Source organism: Orbicella faveolata, unplaced genomic scaffold, assembly GCF_042242905.1.
Source record: "Orbicella faveolata isolate gen_17 unplaced genomic scaffold, um_ofav_v1 contig_48, whole genome shotgun sequence".
Lineage (NCBI taxonomy): Eukaryota > Metazoa > Cnidaria > Anthozoa > Scleractinia > Merulinidae > Orbicella > Orbicella faveolata.
The window spans coordinates 11,966,828-11,982,500 of NW_028301578.1; the positions used below are offsets into that span (position 1 = coordinate 11,966,828).

Below are 15,673 nucleotides of genomic sequence, written 5' to 3' on the forward strand. Positions count from 1 at the left end.
ACGCCAACTTGGGGCATTGTTTGTTTTATTTTAGTAATTTGCGTGATAACCAAACAACAAGTCACGATTAGATTATTTTGAAAGGAGCAGTTACATTAATTGAAAAAAATGGGGGGTGCCCAAGCTCCTTTCTGAGTTACTAGGGGGACCTCAACCACCCTCCCTACCCTGCCATCCATAGAAATGGCATTCTGACCTGCCAAAGACCCAAAAAAATAGCAACAATATGATTTCAGCTTCTTTTAACACAAGCAGAAGAAACAAACGGATAAAACTCAAAATGTAATATATTGAACTGTTGGTTACCATGAAAACCACAAGGGCGTAATTGTAGAGGTAAAGGGCTTCAGTGTGCAAAATGTTCTTGAAAATATTTTTAAGCCAGCCTACATGCTAGTTTGAATTTAAAATAGATTCTGTTTTAGGGAACTCTTTAACTGTTGAAAAGACATTTGAATAGATACTCTAGATCCCAGAACCCACTCCACCAAAAAACAGCATTGAACATTCAAGTGCTTCAGTGACTCAGGTTTTATTGCACAGGTCTTTACAGGTTAGTGTACAATGAAACAATTATTCTAAGAAGTCTGTTATTCAAATAATATAGCTCCACTTTTTCAATTTATTGATGGCCTTTTCTTTTGAATAGCTAGTAATGTAGCTGGTACAAGTGTAATATGCAAGCAATGAAGCCCATTTAGGACAGCACGTAATCCTGTATTACAAGGAAAGTTTTTGTTGACCTTGATAGTCCACTTTGAGCAAAGAAGCCATAGCACAACTGTTCTGACATTCAGAAACCAAATGTACTTACATGTAGCTGTGGTTTTGTACTGCATGTCAAACTCCACATGCTGAAATACAATTGCACTGATTTGTTTTAATTTTCATAAAAAATCCTTTCCAATGCTATGATGTGATGACTTTCCAAAATATTTTAACTTTTATTTCTAAGACTCTGTGACACTGAATAATGAGATTAATTACATAAGTTCCTTTTAGTTCCTGAATGTAAGAGATTTCACTAGGCAAGTGGTAGTACGGGAAGATCACATGAAAAATGAAGTCGGAAAAAAACTCATGGTAGCAGCTAGTCTGATGTCAACATAAAAATGTAATCACCTGTCAGGCTATTGTGTCCCTTCCCCCGTTTTTGCCAGCCCATGTCATAAGATGCTCCGATCTTTACATTACCCGACTCTGATTCTTCTTGTCCATCGGTCCAGCATCTTTTTTCGGCTTCAATGGCCTCTCTACACAACTTCTTTGCGACAGCTTCAATCACCAGGCCTACTTCTCTCTCTCTTGCCTTCAACGTGTTTTGGCCAACAGCTGGTAAGTTTATCGATGTTAACAAGGCGTTTACATGTGTTGGGCCAATTCCTGCATGCAGCATACCTTGACAGAGATATTAACATCGTACGTTTTTTCCTTGCGATTGAAAAGAAGAATTTTTGTTTACTTCAATACGAAGAGAGTTGTTGTAGATAATCTGGTCGCTGAATTGTAACAAACAAAACTACCATGTATCACAAAACATTGTAATTTCTAATGTATCGAATTGTATCTTCTAATTTAGTGATAAAATTGTCTAATTAGGCAGAATACAAGACACATTTAGCATGAATTTTACTACGTCTGAATCCTGAAAAGTTTTTTGAAGGGACTCTTAACGAAAAGCATTAAAAAACATAAACGTACCTGCGGCAAGTTTTGTGTTGACATCAAAGATTGGTCTTCCCCGCGGGTTGTTGCTGGCTTGGTGAGTCTTGTTCGTTAGGCAAACATTGATTTCTCCGCAGTCACTGTTCGAACACGTAATATATAAAAAGCTCCCAAGCCCAGATGTTGTTTCTTGGGAGCAGTTGGACAACTGAAGTGGGTTTCCACATGTTTGGCATCCACTATCGAGAGCTTCCGCCAAAACATCTAACTCTACTACGCGTATTCCGGTCAACAAAAAACCCTTTTCCTCGTTGCTCTGTCTCCCATCACTCACCATTATTACACTAGGCTCTTCGGCATTTCGTTTGAACCGGATATGTAGTTTTTCTCGCCTTTCGTTATCTTTTCGCTTTCGAAAACAGCTTCTTTTATCTCGAGGTCTTACGGCCGCCATCTTGGAAAGATTGCGTGATGTTTCTCGATGTTTTCGATTTCGATGCGCAGTAGAGATTGCGCAGTGCAGGGGGATGACCTTAAGTGGGGTAACAACCATTGAAGGACTTTATATCACTGACCTTTGCGAAAGCAAGATAGCTGTCAACTCTGATGTGAAAGCTGGAATGCAAAGTTTACAAAAAGAAAAGCAGCTAAAGCTTTCTGTTACTCCTATCTACCAAAAAGACAAAACTAGTTTTACAGTATGCTTCCTTAACTCAAGGTCACTGCACAGATATATTGAAGACATCTGCAAAGATTCAAACTTTTCAAGCATTGATGTCAATATTTTCTCTGAAACAAGACTAAGCCATATAGACAAAGATCGCATCTATGCAATAAATGAATATGCTTTGTTTAGAAATGACAACCAATCTACATGTATGTCCAGCGTCAGAGGGACATGTTCTTTTAAGACATTTTAGTCAGAAGTAGAGTATCGATATTGGTCATTTGGGTCTCAAACTGGGTATGGTTTTTGCACTCTAGTCTTGAATTAGGTATGTTTTTTAGAAGAACCTACTTTTTTCATCATTATCGATAAGACCAGCAACTAAAGCCATTCACAATACCTTTAACATCATTCTGAACTAGAGAACTACGGCAGGTCTGAAACAGGGTATTAATTTAAGGGTCAGGCCATAAATAGGTTAGATAAGTCGCAGACTTTAGTCTTAAACAGGGTAAGTGCTTTGGCAAGCGGGCCGCACAGCCCCGCCAAATTTTTCAGAAATTTAAAGTGTTGTGTGTGAGGCCAAATAAAGCTAAGAGGCAAAAGGATCTGACGCATAATTTTTCCATTTCTGTGCCGGGCAGTCCTTGATTCGAATAGATGCGGCACTCTACGTTTTGTTGTCAGTGACGCAGTATCTTTTTCTTTTCAAAAAGGATGCCTCATGTGTGACGACAGTTGTGCAATTATTCCTCCACTTTCGCTTGAATATTATGAAGCTAAAATACAAATGCTATCGGTGTTTTCATGGAAACCAGCTCTTAAAATTCCGCGGTATGTCGAAATACAAATTTTCTTATTTTTAAAAGCGCGCTCTAAGAAGTAAAGCTACTGGAATTGTGGTGGAAATTCGAGAAATTCAACTAAATCTGGAAAATGTCGACACCTACGATATGAAGAAAACCTCATAAAACAGCCATATTGTGCCTATTTTGCAATATACCAACGTTAATTAAATTACAATATGATGAATTAGTTACCTTCCACAATATATGGTATCTGTAGTATCGTCCAAACGCACCAAATTAAATGCGTGTTCTTTTCCCGTAAACAGCCACAGAGTAGGGGCGGGATTGTCATTCCTGGCAAGCGTTCTGATTGACCAAAATTATGTCGCCGTAGTTGTGATCTTAATCACATTTAAATCAAGCACGGAAACAGATATCTTCGTTTCTCTAGAATACATCGTTTTAGTAAGACTCAGGAACATTTAAGTCGCCAATTATTTCTACATGCATGACATTTTAATTTCCTTTTCTTTCCGTGTCACGAAATAAAATTTAGTTTCGAGAAGTTACTTTTGCTGGACATGTTTACCTTGTGAATTACAAGCGTTTACCCTGATAACATTCATACTCATTATGTCACTAAATCACTCTGAAACGGAAAACTGTACCATTTCTTTGTTGAATTAAACAAAACTAACTGCTTCCATCGGCATTGATGGACAAATCGCGTGGTGTGGCGGTGTCTCTACTTCGAAAACATATTTCTTTTTCACAATCACTATCAAGTCCAGTTCGCAGTTTTCTTGTGTAAGATAATACCGAGAAACGAGAGTTTCATTGAAATGTTGCAAATGAAACATTTTGGTGCGATGCACCGAGTTTTGGCTGAAATTTTGCCGCCGTATTTACATTAACAATTACGAACTTTACTCTGATTGGATGTTACAAATTATGTAAATAGTTCACCCCTGAACTGAAAACAATACCGTTTCGTTTCTGAGGAAACGAAACAAAAAGACGAGAGTTTTCAGGGGTTAATAGTAGTAGTTTATCCGTGCTTTTATAGTTTCCCGTAGAGCTTTTCGAAGGTTTAAGATGTCTACGGTTGATCTAGAGTCGCAGGACTCCGTAGATCCTGAATCGAGCGAATATGATGACGATGAAGATGACGATGACTATTACTACAAATATGGGGATGAGGATGAGGGAATGGCTTCAGACAAAGAAGAGAACCCTGAAAGTTTTGAATTCGTGATTATTGATTCTAGTGAGGCTCAAGAAATATTCGACTCTTCAGATCTGGCAAGAGATTTCGAACTACTGAAAAAACATATCATCGTTTCATAAGTTTCAATGTTTTATGAAACAGCTCAAGTTGGCCTGGTTTTTTTTTTTGGGAGACTCGCAAATTTATTGCTGAATTCTAGTTGTCTTGTCTTCTGATGAATGAGACTCGAGTATTGTTAATCACTAGGATTTTTCATTTCAAAATGTCGACGGTTTTTTCAACAGGATTGCCTTTTTTCCGTAGAATGACTGTGTGGGTTTATATACTTTTGAAACGTAGAAACACGTTTGCGAGGTTTTCTCGAGGTTTCTACGAGTTTTTTCAAGAAACAGATTTCAAGTGTTAGAGTTAATTTTCCAATGATAAATTTCAGACCGGAAATTAATTTGTCATCGCGAAAGCAATAATTTTTTGCGAACTCGTGGAGTCATTTGCGAGAAGGAAAGGAAGCTTACTGGAGCTTTAACCCCATCCTCTTCAAAAATCTTTGGCCAAATCAATTGTCATATGATATACTATTTATCAACCTCGAACGTCCGGTCTTCTGTTTTCCTGTATTGACCGAGCGGTGAGGTTAATTTAGCAAAACCGAAGTTTGTGGTTTCCCCGTAAAGAAGTTAAAATAGTTAAGATGCAACCGCTAACTCTAGTCAAAAGCTCTGCACAGAGAGATTTTCATTTGAATCTTAAAATCCAAGCCAACGTGACCAATCACAAAGGACACGAGCGATCGAGTAAACCAATCAAATATCGCATTAAGCACGTGATCGGCGTGAAGCGCGGGGAAACGCGCGCGAGCGAGTTACGATTCAGTTGGCTTTACTTCTGATTGGATGAGAAAATGGCGTGAGTGTTTCAGTAACTAAACAAGAAACGTGGAAATGCAAAACCATAGTGAATGAGCCCAACCTCTATCACTCAAGCTAAAACGCTCTCGTATCACCTTTTTCTCACGTTTTCTACCGAGTACATTTCTTTGTTGCCGTCTTCCCAACAATAACCCGAAATGACAAATAAAAGAGAACCAGACTGTAACCAATGAGACAACTGGTTTTGTTAATAAGAGTGAAGGGATTTCCCCAATGAGTTTAGGTCATCATGACGTCTTCTAAAGGAAGTTGCGGTTTTGATTCATTACAATGAAAACAAACAATCATGCACGAGCCAGACAAGTCTTTTTCGCTTTCAATGAAAGCACGTTTTTCGTTCAAAACCTAATTTCGCATGAAGAAATTTTGGGCTGGAAAATTTTAGACAACTTGCGTTCTTAGAAAACGATCAGGTTTATTAAAATGGCTGAGAACGTGCAATGTGATTAAGACCAAACTTTTCCCCTTTTTTTCCTAACTGTTCCCCTCTGGAATAATCGAATTGTTAAGATTATAAAACAAAACATGGATAACTCACGCAACAGTAGCCAAAAGGGAAAGACTTGTGTTTTTCCTGTTACCCCGTGTACGGTATTTCGAATCCGAAATGAAAATTTCCAGAGGCCATTGTCCTTCGAAACTGTCCCCTTTTAGTTCGCAATTTCAACGTCGCAGAAATTTAGTGAGAATCCCGCATCGCTACACACTAGTAAGAGCTTTGTTCAATCTGGGAAGTAGTTTATATAAATGGACTTCTCTTCTTTAGAGTTTTATTTTAATTTATTACTCCTTTAAATTAACAGTAATAGCCTTATGATCACGTTTTCGCGATAAATGCCACGCAGATATAGTTCTTCACACTACTTTATAATTACTTAAATCTCCTAACTTCCTAATGTATATTTAACTAAGGGTCAACGCTTCCCGGCGAACTATTTACAAAATGTAATTACAAACCTAACTGTTAAAAAAAATTTCAATTAAACTTCAATTTTTTAGTAGGAATTTAAATTCACATTTGTTTGGCTTTTTATGTTTCTTCTAAAGACTTCTAATAATTGATAAAAAATTTACTTCCTAAAGCTCTTTCACTCTGAAAGCTGGTTCCGTAAGAAATGCCCTGTACACTACGTTGTCGACCCAACTTGATTTGCTGAGAATAATATTCTCTTTCTAAGTCATGGTAACAATTGTTACTAAGTGTCAGTCGTTTTAGGTGCCTTATCTACAAATACAAGAGGACAATTTGGGTCGCGATAGCAGAGGTACGATAGACTGAAAACACCCTTAACTTTAGCTTTAGGTATTTATATTTCAAAAACGGCGCGGTGAAACCCATGTATTCTTTATTATCGAATTTTGATAAGGACAAGATGCAATTATTGGCAAAGTTTAAAAAAATTCTGTACATGGGGCTCAGAGCTACCTTTAATTTTCGAATAAATATAAGTACTAAAAGCTAAAATTAAGAGTGTCTTTAGTAGAGGTCATACTGATGCTATGGTAACCTATAGTGTCACGAAAATGATAACAACGTGTTCATCAATGATTGGGCAGTTTTATGGCTCAATGATTATAGCATCAACAGACAAATGTGCTTGTAATGAGTTATCAAAACCATAGTCCTAGAAAGTGTTGGAAAGTGTTCTGAGCTACCTCAAGTTTCAACTGTTCTTTGTCTGAAAACAACTTGCAGGTAATAGCTCTGGTAAATCATTGCATACTTGTGAGTAAAACTAGTTTTTGCCTCAAAAATACCTACTAAACAAAAAGTTGAAACGTTTTGCGTAGCATTTATCCCAGTTTGAATCCTGCTGCTGAATGATTAATGGTTAAAAGGGTATTCAAACTGTTTAAAAGGGTCAAATTACATTACTAAGTGAGATACACCACTGGCTTGAAAACTGTCTTTTGAGGTCATTGTGCTTTGTCTTTCTCACTTGTTTCCGCTGGTTAGTCAGTCAGTTCAACCAAGACAGCTGACAGAGAACAAACAAACAAAGTGTAAAGCTATGAAAAAGGCTTGTTCGGCTACGTCAGTCAATCTCGGTTGAACGTTTTCTAAAAAAAGCGTTAGCTCATCCCCTGAAAAGCTACATTTGTCTAACACGTAAATAATCGTGTTTTTCGTGTATTATCATATGCATGGCACCACCGTTAAATCTATATAAAAAGTGAATAAATCAAAGAAATAAATTAGTTTCCCATAAAACGTTACGATTAATTGAAAACACTTGGGAAATGTGAACGACATTACCTTGTGGCTTGTGCTTCCTAAATTTCTCAAATGTACTTCGCAATTACAAGACACCATTAAAATAATATGGTAGTGGCTTCGTTATTTGTTTGATAAAACGCAGTATAAAATCATTGTCATTCAGACTTTAGCTGGAACCATGGAAGTTTCATTGTACCATTTACAGCTGAATAGGATTTATATCTGAAATTTGGTCACTAAACGTTGCATATCAGGTTATTGCGTAATTTCATGGTCTCTATTCTCATCGAAAGCAGGTCAGTTATATTAGAACACCATGTCCGCTGGAGAAGAACAAAAAACTATAATAATCAAATAATAATCACAATTACTAGGAACCCTTTGTTAGGAAACAAAAAAACACTTTTTCAAGTAATCTTACCTTACTTTGCAAAATTAAAGGTCACGTTATCTCCAATCAGTATAAAAGGCGCCCATTGCTTCACGTCAGAGTAGCCGTTACATCTCATCCACTTCATGGCCTGGTGAAGAGAGTCACTAGCGCTTTCGCCACGAACAAGGTGGTCGTAGAAATGACTTATCAACTTCTCTGTTGAGCTGTCTTCTAGGGCCCACAGTGACACCAACACTGAGCGTGCGCCAGATCCTAGGAATGCTCTAGCAATTCCGACCGCTCCCTCGGCCTTAATCTCTCCACGTGCACTATGGCAACAGCTAAGGACTACCAGTTTAGCTCGCAGTTTAACCTTTGAAATGTCCGACATTGTCAGTAAGTAGAGTCCTTCTCGAGGTATACCGTTAGGAATGCGAATAGAAGGTGCCAGGGCAATTTCTCCTCTTTCTGCATCACCGTGAGCAGCCAAATGTATCAGAGCCACTGATTCCATCGCTTGAAGCACTGCCTGTTTAGTAGCCTGCTGTCCTAGTAAAGGCTCAACACCCAGCTTTCTTCCTACCATCTTTGCTTCCTCTTCTGCACTAGGCAGTCGCGAAACGGGCGTAAGACGTCCTTTGAAAATCACCTCGCCAACATCAGGATTCCCCACTATCAGTGCACCGGTCTGGCTGTGATAGTCTGCTGGACTGTCATGGATGAGCCTGAGAGTTGTTAAAGAAGGGGCGACGCGGATCTTGAAAGTCTCGGATAGCGTCTTTCCACTTTCATCAGGCAATGCGGTAAATGGAATGTTGTATAAAGTACGATCAGGAACGATGATGATCTCTGAGCCGTCAAGCAAGTCAGCCACAGGAGCGATGATTAGTTTGTAACACAGAGGAAGATTCATTTTTGGACCTTGGTTCTCTTTACTTTCATTTCCAAATCGGAAACCTTCATGGTTGTCATCCTCGTATGATTTTGACTCCCCTTGTACGACATTTAAAGACACATCCTTGGGTAGGTCCTTAGGTGACATGTCAAAACTTCTAAAGCTTTTGGTGGCAAAAAAGTCCTCCATATTCTGGGCAAATCGTTCGTGAGCAATAGCTTCACTTCCTTTGATCTTTCGGAAATGTTTGACTCCGCTTCTTTTAAGTATCCAAAAATATATGCTGTCAGAAGAATAGAAGACGTATAGACAAGAACAATTAAGTTCTTTGTCCATTATGCTTTCAATACCGGACCATGTTTGAGGATTAGTGGAGACTGGATTCCTCACAGAGTACTTAGCTGACATTAAATCTGCCAAAGCCCTTGCCTTGCCAAGCTCTGAAACATACAAGGCTGCTTCGGGATTTTCGGTTTTACAAAGCAATGTACAGAGATTACGGTAGGGAGAAATCTTGCTGTCCGAGAACGATATCTTCCATTGATCGTGATCTTGTAGGGAGCCGCGTATTTTCTCGCATTTTTCGATACTAGCAAGTAAGTAGGAGATAGCTTCCTGATTCTCTCCTTCTTGCACTCTTAAGCGTGCTAGTCCGTAGAGCGATTGGAAAAGCTTTAAAATATCGCCGATGTCTTCACTTATCCGACGCGACTTCATAAAATGCTCTTCAACCTTAACATGTTCCCCATCTTTGAAAAGAACGTTTCCTAACAGTAAGCAACAATTGGCTTCTGTTGCTCGGTGTCCAATTTCTTTACTAATCGCAATTGCTTCTTCGCAATATTCTTTAGCTTTGACACGGTCACCAACTGAGCACAAGATATATCCTTGCATTAATAAAGAGGCGGCTTTCTCAGCCTTGTGTCCAATTTCTGATGCGATCATAAGTGCTTTCCGATTATAACTGTTAGCCATGGGATATCTACCCAGAGAGTGAAATAAAGCAGCGAGCCTATTGCAACACGAAATTACCCCTTTCTTGTCACCAGTTTTTCTTTTGATCTCTAATGCTCTCTCAAAGTGTTTGTTAGCTTCATCTTTTTCGCCAACTGATAGATACAGAGAACCAAGCATTGAGTAGCTGGAGGCTTCTCCATTTCTGTTGCCAATTTCTTTTGCGATCGCAAGTGATTTTTCGAGATGTTTTCTAGCCATGTCATACTCGCCAAGTAATCGATACACATGTCCAAGGTTTCGGTAACAGGCGGCTTCTCCATTTCGGTCACCGATTCTTTTTCGAATCGCAAGCGATTTCCCGCAAAGTTCTTTAGCGTTTTCATACTCGCCAACTGATTCATACACAGTTCCAAGGTTTTCGTAAGAGGCGGCTTCTCCTTTTCTGTCACCGATTTCTTTTGTGATCACAAGTGATTTCTGAAGATGTTCTCTCGCCTTGTCATACTCGCCAACTGATTCATACATGTTTCCAAAAATTCTGTAACAGGCGGCTTCTCCATTTCTGTCACCGATTTCTTTTTTGATCACAAGTGATTTCTCAAGATGTTCTCTCGCCTTGTCATACTCGCCAACTGATTCATACACAGTTCCAAGATTTCCGTAACAGTTAGCTTCTCCATTTCTGTCACCGATTTCTTTTGTGATCACAAGTGATTTCTCAAGATGTTCTCTCGCCTTGTCATACTCGCCAAGTGAGTGATATACATTTCCAAAATTTACGTAACAGGCACCTTCTCCATTTCTGTCACCGATTTCTTTTTTGATCACAAGTGATTTCTCAAGATGTTCTCTCGCCTTGTCATACTCGCCAACTGATTCATACACAGTTCCAAGATTTCCGTAACAGTTAGCTTCTCCATTTCTGTCACCGATTTCTTTTGTGATCACAAGTGATTTCTCAAGATGTTCTCTCGCCTTGTCATACTCGCCAAGTGAGTGATATACATTTCCAAAATTTACGTAACAGGCACCTTCTCCATTTCTGTCACCGATTTCTTTTTTGATCACAAGTGATTTCTCAAGATGTTCTCTCGCCTTGTCATACTCGCCAACTGATTCATACACAGTTCCAAGATTTCCGTAAGAGGTGGCTTCTCCTTTTCTGTCACCGATTTCTTTTGTGATCACAAGTGATTTCTCAAGATGTTCTCTCGCCTTGTCATACTCGCCAAGTGAGTGATATACATTTCCAAGATTTACGTAACAGGCGGCTTCTCCATTTCTGTCACCGATTTCTTTTTTGATCACAAGTGATTTCTGAAGATGTTCTCTCGCCTTGTCATACTCGCCAACTGATTGATACACAGTTCCAAGATTTCCGTAACAGGTGGCTTCTCCATTTCTGTCACCGATTTCTTTTTTGATCACAAGTGATTTCTCAAGATGTTCTCTCGCCTTGTCATACTCGCCAACTGATTGATACACAGCTCCAAGATTTGTGTAACAGGTGGCTTCTCCATCTCTGTGACCGATTTCTTTTTTGATCACAAGTGATTTCCCATGATGTTCTCTCGCCTTGTCATACTCGCCAACTGATCGATACACAGTTCCAAGATTTCCGTAACAGGTGGCTTCTCCATTTCTGTCACCGATTTCTTTTGTGATCACAAGTGATTTCTCAAGATGTTTTCTCGCCTTGTCATACTCGCCAACTGAGTGATACACAACTCCAAGATTTGCGTAGCAGGCAGCTTCTCCATCTCTGTCACCGATTTCTTTTGTGATCACAAGTGATTTCCCATGATGTTCTCGCGCCTTGTCATACTCGCCAACTGATTGATACACAGTTCCAAGATTTCCGTAACAGGTGGCTTCTCCATTTCTGTCACCGATTTCTTTTTTGATCACAAGTGATTTCTCAAGATGTTCTCTCGCCTTGTCATACTCGCCAACTGATTGATACACAGTTGCAAGATTTCCGTAACAGGCGGCTTCTCTCTTTTTGTCGCGGATTTCTGTACTGATTAGTAGCGTTTTCTCGTAGAGTTTTCTCGCTTCTGCGTATTTGCTTTGACGGAAATACATTTTTGCTAGATCGAAGCTTAGATCATATTCTACAAGTTTTTCTCCACTTTCACGGTAAATCTCGAGAATTTTTTCTGCATATTTTATGGCATTTGTGTTGTTGTTGATAGCACAATAAGCCTTCGACAATATCAAATACAACCTCTTGTAGAATAATATGGCTATTTTATCGTCTTTGATTCCTGCTTTGTGTTTCAAGATGACCAAGCATTCCTTGCATATTTCGATGCTCTTTAGAACTCGACTGGTGTTGAGAAGGAAGCAGGCAAGTATGAGGGCGATAGAGATGGCTTGTAGAACCTCGTCCATGTTGTTCATGTCAAACACTTCTGTCAGAACTAAATGAAAATTACAGTCAAAACAAATTTGGCGCCAAGTCTGTTAAGACTCAGGGGCACCCAACGACCGTTTTCTCTCTAATGCTGTTAGATGCTGTTTTAGGCTATCTGGAGTACTTTTAAAGCTCTGTAGGTTAATTTTAGGTTGCACTAAAAAAATTTTATCTGTTCGGATATTCTAGGGGAACTTGAGTATTCTCGAATTTATTAGGGCTTTTTTGTCCATTTCCCGAAAACCTTAGGTCTTATCGCCTTTCCGAAAATGATAGCTGACCTTTTTTCGGTACTCAAAACGACATTTTCAACAGTCCGAAAACAACAGACATTAAATTTCTCATATCACGAAAGTTCGAGGTGCCAATTCTCTCAAGAAACTCAGAGGGGATTAAAGGCCTTCCGAACAGATAATTTACCGAAACGATCCGTTGGGTGCCCCTGAAGACTAAATGTCAGTAAAAATCAAAGAAAATTCTAAAAATGTGGCCACGGTCGAAAAGTCGATTTTACTCATAATTTGCCAGTTTGAAGGCCTAGGTAAGTAACTGAAGGAAATCAAGTTAGTTGTTTTGAAATATCCAATATAACGGCAGAAATCCACGAAAAACGGTTATCGCACCGAAAGCTCAGATTTCACTTCGCGATAATCCGAAATTTTACACTTTTCAGCTTCATGCTACACAGTCGTTTACATCGCTGTGAAACGTTCTCAAGTTTAAATGTATACATTGATTCTTCCTTAGTCAAGAGATAGTGATAATTTTTATTTCTTGTGTTTTCTGGCCGAACTGAGCCCCGATTAAGTAGACATACTTTTCTAATTAAAACAAAAGTCAAAAGTTATGTAAATTCAGTGAGGAAAAAAGCTGACCGGTAGTGGTTCAAATCGTCTGATATTCTAGCAAAAGACAGTTCAGTCGATGAATTTTAGGCTTACGGATTCATTTTTGTGGGATCTACTAGCAATTTTGCATGAACGCCGATCAAAAGTCGAGAAAATTGCAATTCAATCCCTTTGAAATTTGCAATGTAACGCAACACGCTAAAATAGGTAAGCCATTCTTGTTGGCTTGAGACAGGAGAATCAAAGCCTATTAATGTCTTTTACATTTGAAAATCTTTAAAAGTAGTATTTAACTTAAAAAATCGCCGACAAGAGTTTAAAAAAAGAGAAAAAGAAACACCAAACTTTTAAATCGCACTCTCCATCTTCTCGCTGCCCAATGTGACGCTCGAGCGATTTTCAAGGGAAACAAATTTAAAACCATTTTTTCACCGCTCAAAATGAGTCAAATTTTAATAACAAGATCTTTGTTTTTGATGTGCGAAATGATGCATTAATAAGAGAAGATTGCCCAGTTAACCCGCCGAACGAAGTATAAAAGGTCCCAATAGTATATACATAGTGGAACGATGTTAGGGATTACAAGCTTTATGCCGTCGTTAGCCAGTAGGAGGCTATCTATTTCCACGAAAAGTTAATGTTGTATCGATAACCAAGCAAACAACGCACTTATCAAAGAAGAATCGAAGTAAGCTGAATGAGTTAGAGACGCCCCGCGCGAGTTCGTTCTTCAATACGGTGGAATTTGTGCCGGCACGCAGTTACGGTCATACCGCTCATACAGTGTAACAAGGATATCAAAAGCCACCAAGTCCTTCAGATTTTATCGCATCGTGAAGAATATTTTTGGCGAATGTGTGGGTTTCGAGAAACCGAGAAACTTCTTTGAATCGACAATCTCATTGATTAGGTCAGGAGCCCATGACCGGCTCCTGATTAGGTACAGGTCCAGAAGTTGATTCATGTCACTCAAGGATCTGTGGAAATTACACACACGGCAAATGGAAATTTATTCAAGTTCCTGAATTTAATAGAAGATTCAGAACAGTTCTTCCCTGTGGGCTCAGGCGCGGCAGTGACGACTGAAGTCTTTGATGAACAAAGAACCAGAAACTCTCCTCAATGATAACAACGCATATTCCGCCTTGACTTTCACCTGCCGGCTTGTACTTTAAAATCAGTTTGACCAGATAAAAAGCAACACGCCAGTCCTTGTGCTAAAAGTTTTCATCATTGAAGGAAGTCGAGGTAAGCAAATACTTTAGGAGTAATAAATAAATAATTTCCGTAGTTTTAACGGTCACACCCTTAATGACTAGCCAGAAGCAAGGTAGTCCTGTTCTGGCCCTCTCCATGTCACGCAACGTCGAGAGGGAGGGTCCCTCTCTCTCGGCTCTCTCCCGACGTTTCGCGACAGAGAAAGGGCCATAACTGGACTAGAAGCAAGGAAAAAAAAATTGACGCGCGCAAGAATATCACCAATGTTGCACACACGCAATTTGCTTAATTACGTTTGGCCACCTTGTTGCCACATCCAACATCTCACAGGATACTTGTGTTTTCGAATTACTTCTTGTTAACTTATTTGAACTGAAAAGCTTGTTAAACCAGGGTCGAAGAAAGGCTCGTCAACTGAATGAGGCAGTAGTTGGTGGTATAAAACGATCCACAAGACCACATGATAAAGCATGATAAAGAGTAGGTAGCACTAACTTTTTCAGAAGTGTAAACCACAACGTAGGTTAAAGATATACTGACATGTCATTGACTACAAAAATGCTTCATGCTTGAGTGCTAAATAGCAATGAAAACCAACCGTGGCGTCACAAATTTGGTTTGTAGACAAGGCAATTTTTATCAGGAGTTTTTTCTCATCCCCACCCCAGCGTTGTCAATGCAATTCAACTCTTTCCTCTTCCTTTCTCGCCCTGCAAGTTGATCATGAAACTGATACTGACGTCTCTTTTTCCACCCCGATCAATGAGCTGAATGCAAAGGTAGGCTTTTTGTACTGGACGAAGCTTCAAAGGAAAGCAAACTGATAGCTGAATATCGCATAATTTGAAAAAGCGATTGAAGGTTAAGTTCTGGAGAAAGCTCCATCATCTTCTACAGATTTGACGCATCTGCCAAGTCCGTCACGTACTCGCTGCATAGTAGCACCGTGGACTGCAGTGTAAAGCTCTAGTACGCGTTGTTATCTGAGAAAGCTGAACAGTGCGTTTTAGCCGTCCCGAATACCCTTGCTCCTGTAGATTTGAATTGCTTCTGGGAGGAGTTATCTAAGCGCAAAGGGAATCTAAGAGCAACTGGTGGGGAAATACTTTGAACGCCTCAAACACTCCGTCACTTATCCCGAAGCTGCATAAATTACTTGACCTTCGTCACAGATTGTCATTTCATGCGTGACACAAAACAGGGAGAGTTAGGGAGTGATTAAGTTTGGTTCTACTCGTGTTTTTTTCGCTAATACAGGCAATTTCTAAGTTAAATACTATTTCTAAAGCGTTTCAAACGTTAAAGACATTAATAGACTTCGATTGTCCTGACTCAAGCCAACAAAAGATTTTTACCTATTTTAGCGTGTTGCGTTACATTGCAAATTTCAAAGGGGCTGAATTGAATCCGTAAACCTAAAATTCATCGACTGAACTGTCTTTTGCTAGAATATCAGACGATTTGAAGCACT

General features: G+C 39.3%; 2 protein-coding genes across 3 annotated transcripts; both read right to left on the reverse strand.

The window, feature by feature from the left end:
- Positions 1–516: 516 nt before the first annotated feature.
- LOC149096560 (uncharacterized) lies at positions 517–2,291 on the reverse strand. 2 transcript variants are annotated; one of them, XM_089281081.1, is made up of 3 exons: positions 1,702–2,291; positions 1,123–1,398; positions 517–854 (listed from the first exon to the last, which is right to left on the reverse strand). In XM_089281081.1, exons 1-3 carry the CDS (start codon positions 2,216–2,218, stop codon positions 841–843), a joined length of 807 nt encoding a protein of 268 aa, XP_089137207.1. In that variant the 5' UTR covers positions 2,219–2,291; the 3' UTR covers positions 517–840. The 2 variants fall into 2 exon arrangements, with proteins under 2 accessions (XP_089137207.1, XP_089137206.1); XM_089281080.1 differs by having other exon boundaries at positions 517–1,398; positions 1,702–2,289.
- A 3,739-nt stretch (positions 2,292–6,030) lies between these two features.
- LOC110054795 (uncharacterized) lies at positions 6,031–12,187 on the reverse strand. The gene is made up of 2 exons (XM_089281063.1): positions 7,917–12,187; positions 6,031–7,256 (listed from the first exon to the last, which is right to left on the reverse strand). The coding sequence occupies exon 1, from the start codon at positions 12,121–12,123 to the stop codon at positions 7,918–7,920; it is 4,206 nt and encodes a 1,401-aa protein (XP_089137189.1). The 5' UTR covers positions 12,124–12,187; the 3' UTR covers positions 6,031–7,256; position 7,917.
- Between the last annotated feature and the right edge of the window lie 3,486 nt (positions 12,188–15,673).

Excerpts from the sequence above, each read along its gene's own strand:
- LOC110054795 (XM_089281063.1), bottom strand. The coding sequence starts at position 12,123 with ATGAACAACATGGACGAGGTTCTACAAGCCATCTCTATCGCCCTCATA.
- LOC149096560 (XM_089281080.1), bottom strand. The coding sequence starts at position 2,218 with ATGGTTGTTACCCCACTTAAGGTCATCCCCCTGCACTGCGCAATCTCT. Across the intron at positions 1,399-1,701 it reads CAACACAAAACTTGCCGCAG|GTATGCTGCATGCAGGAATT; the intron begins GTACGTTTATGT and ends ATCTCTGTCAAG.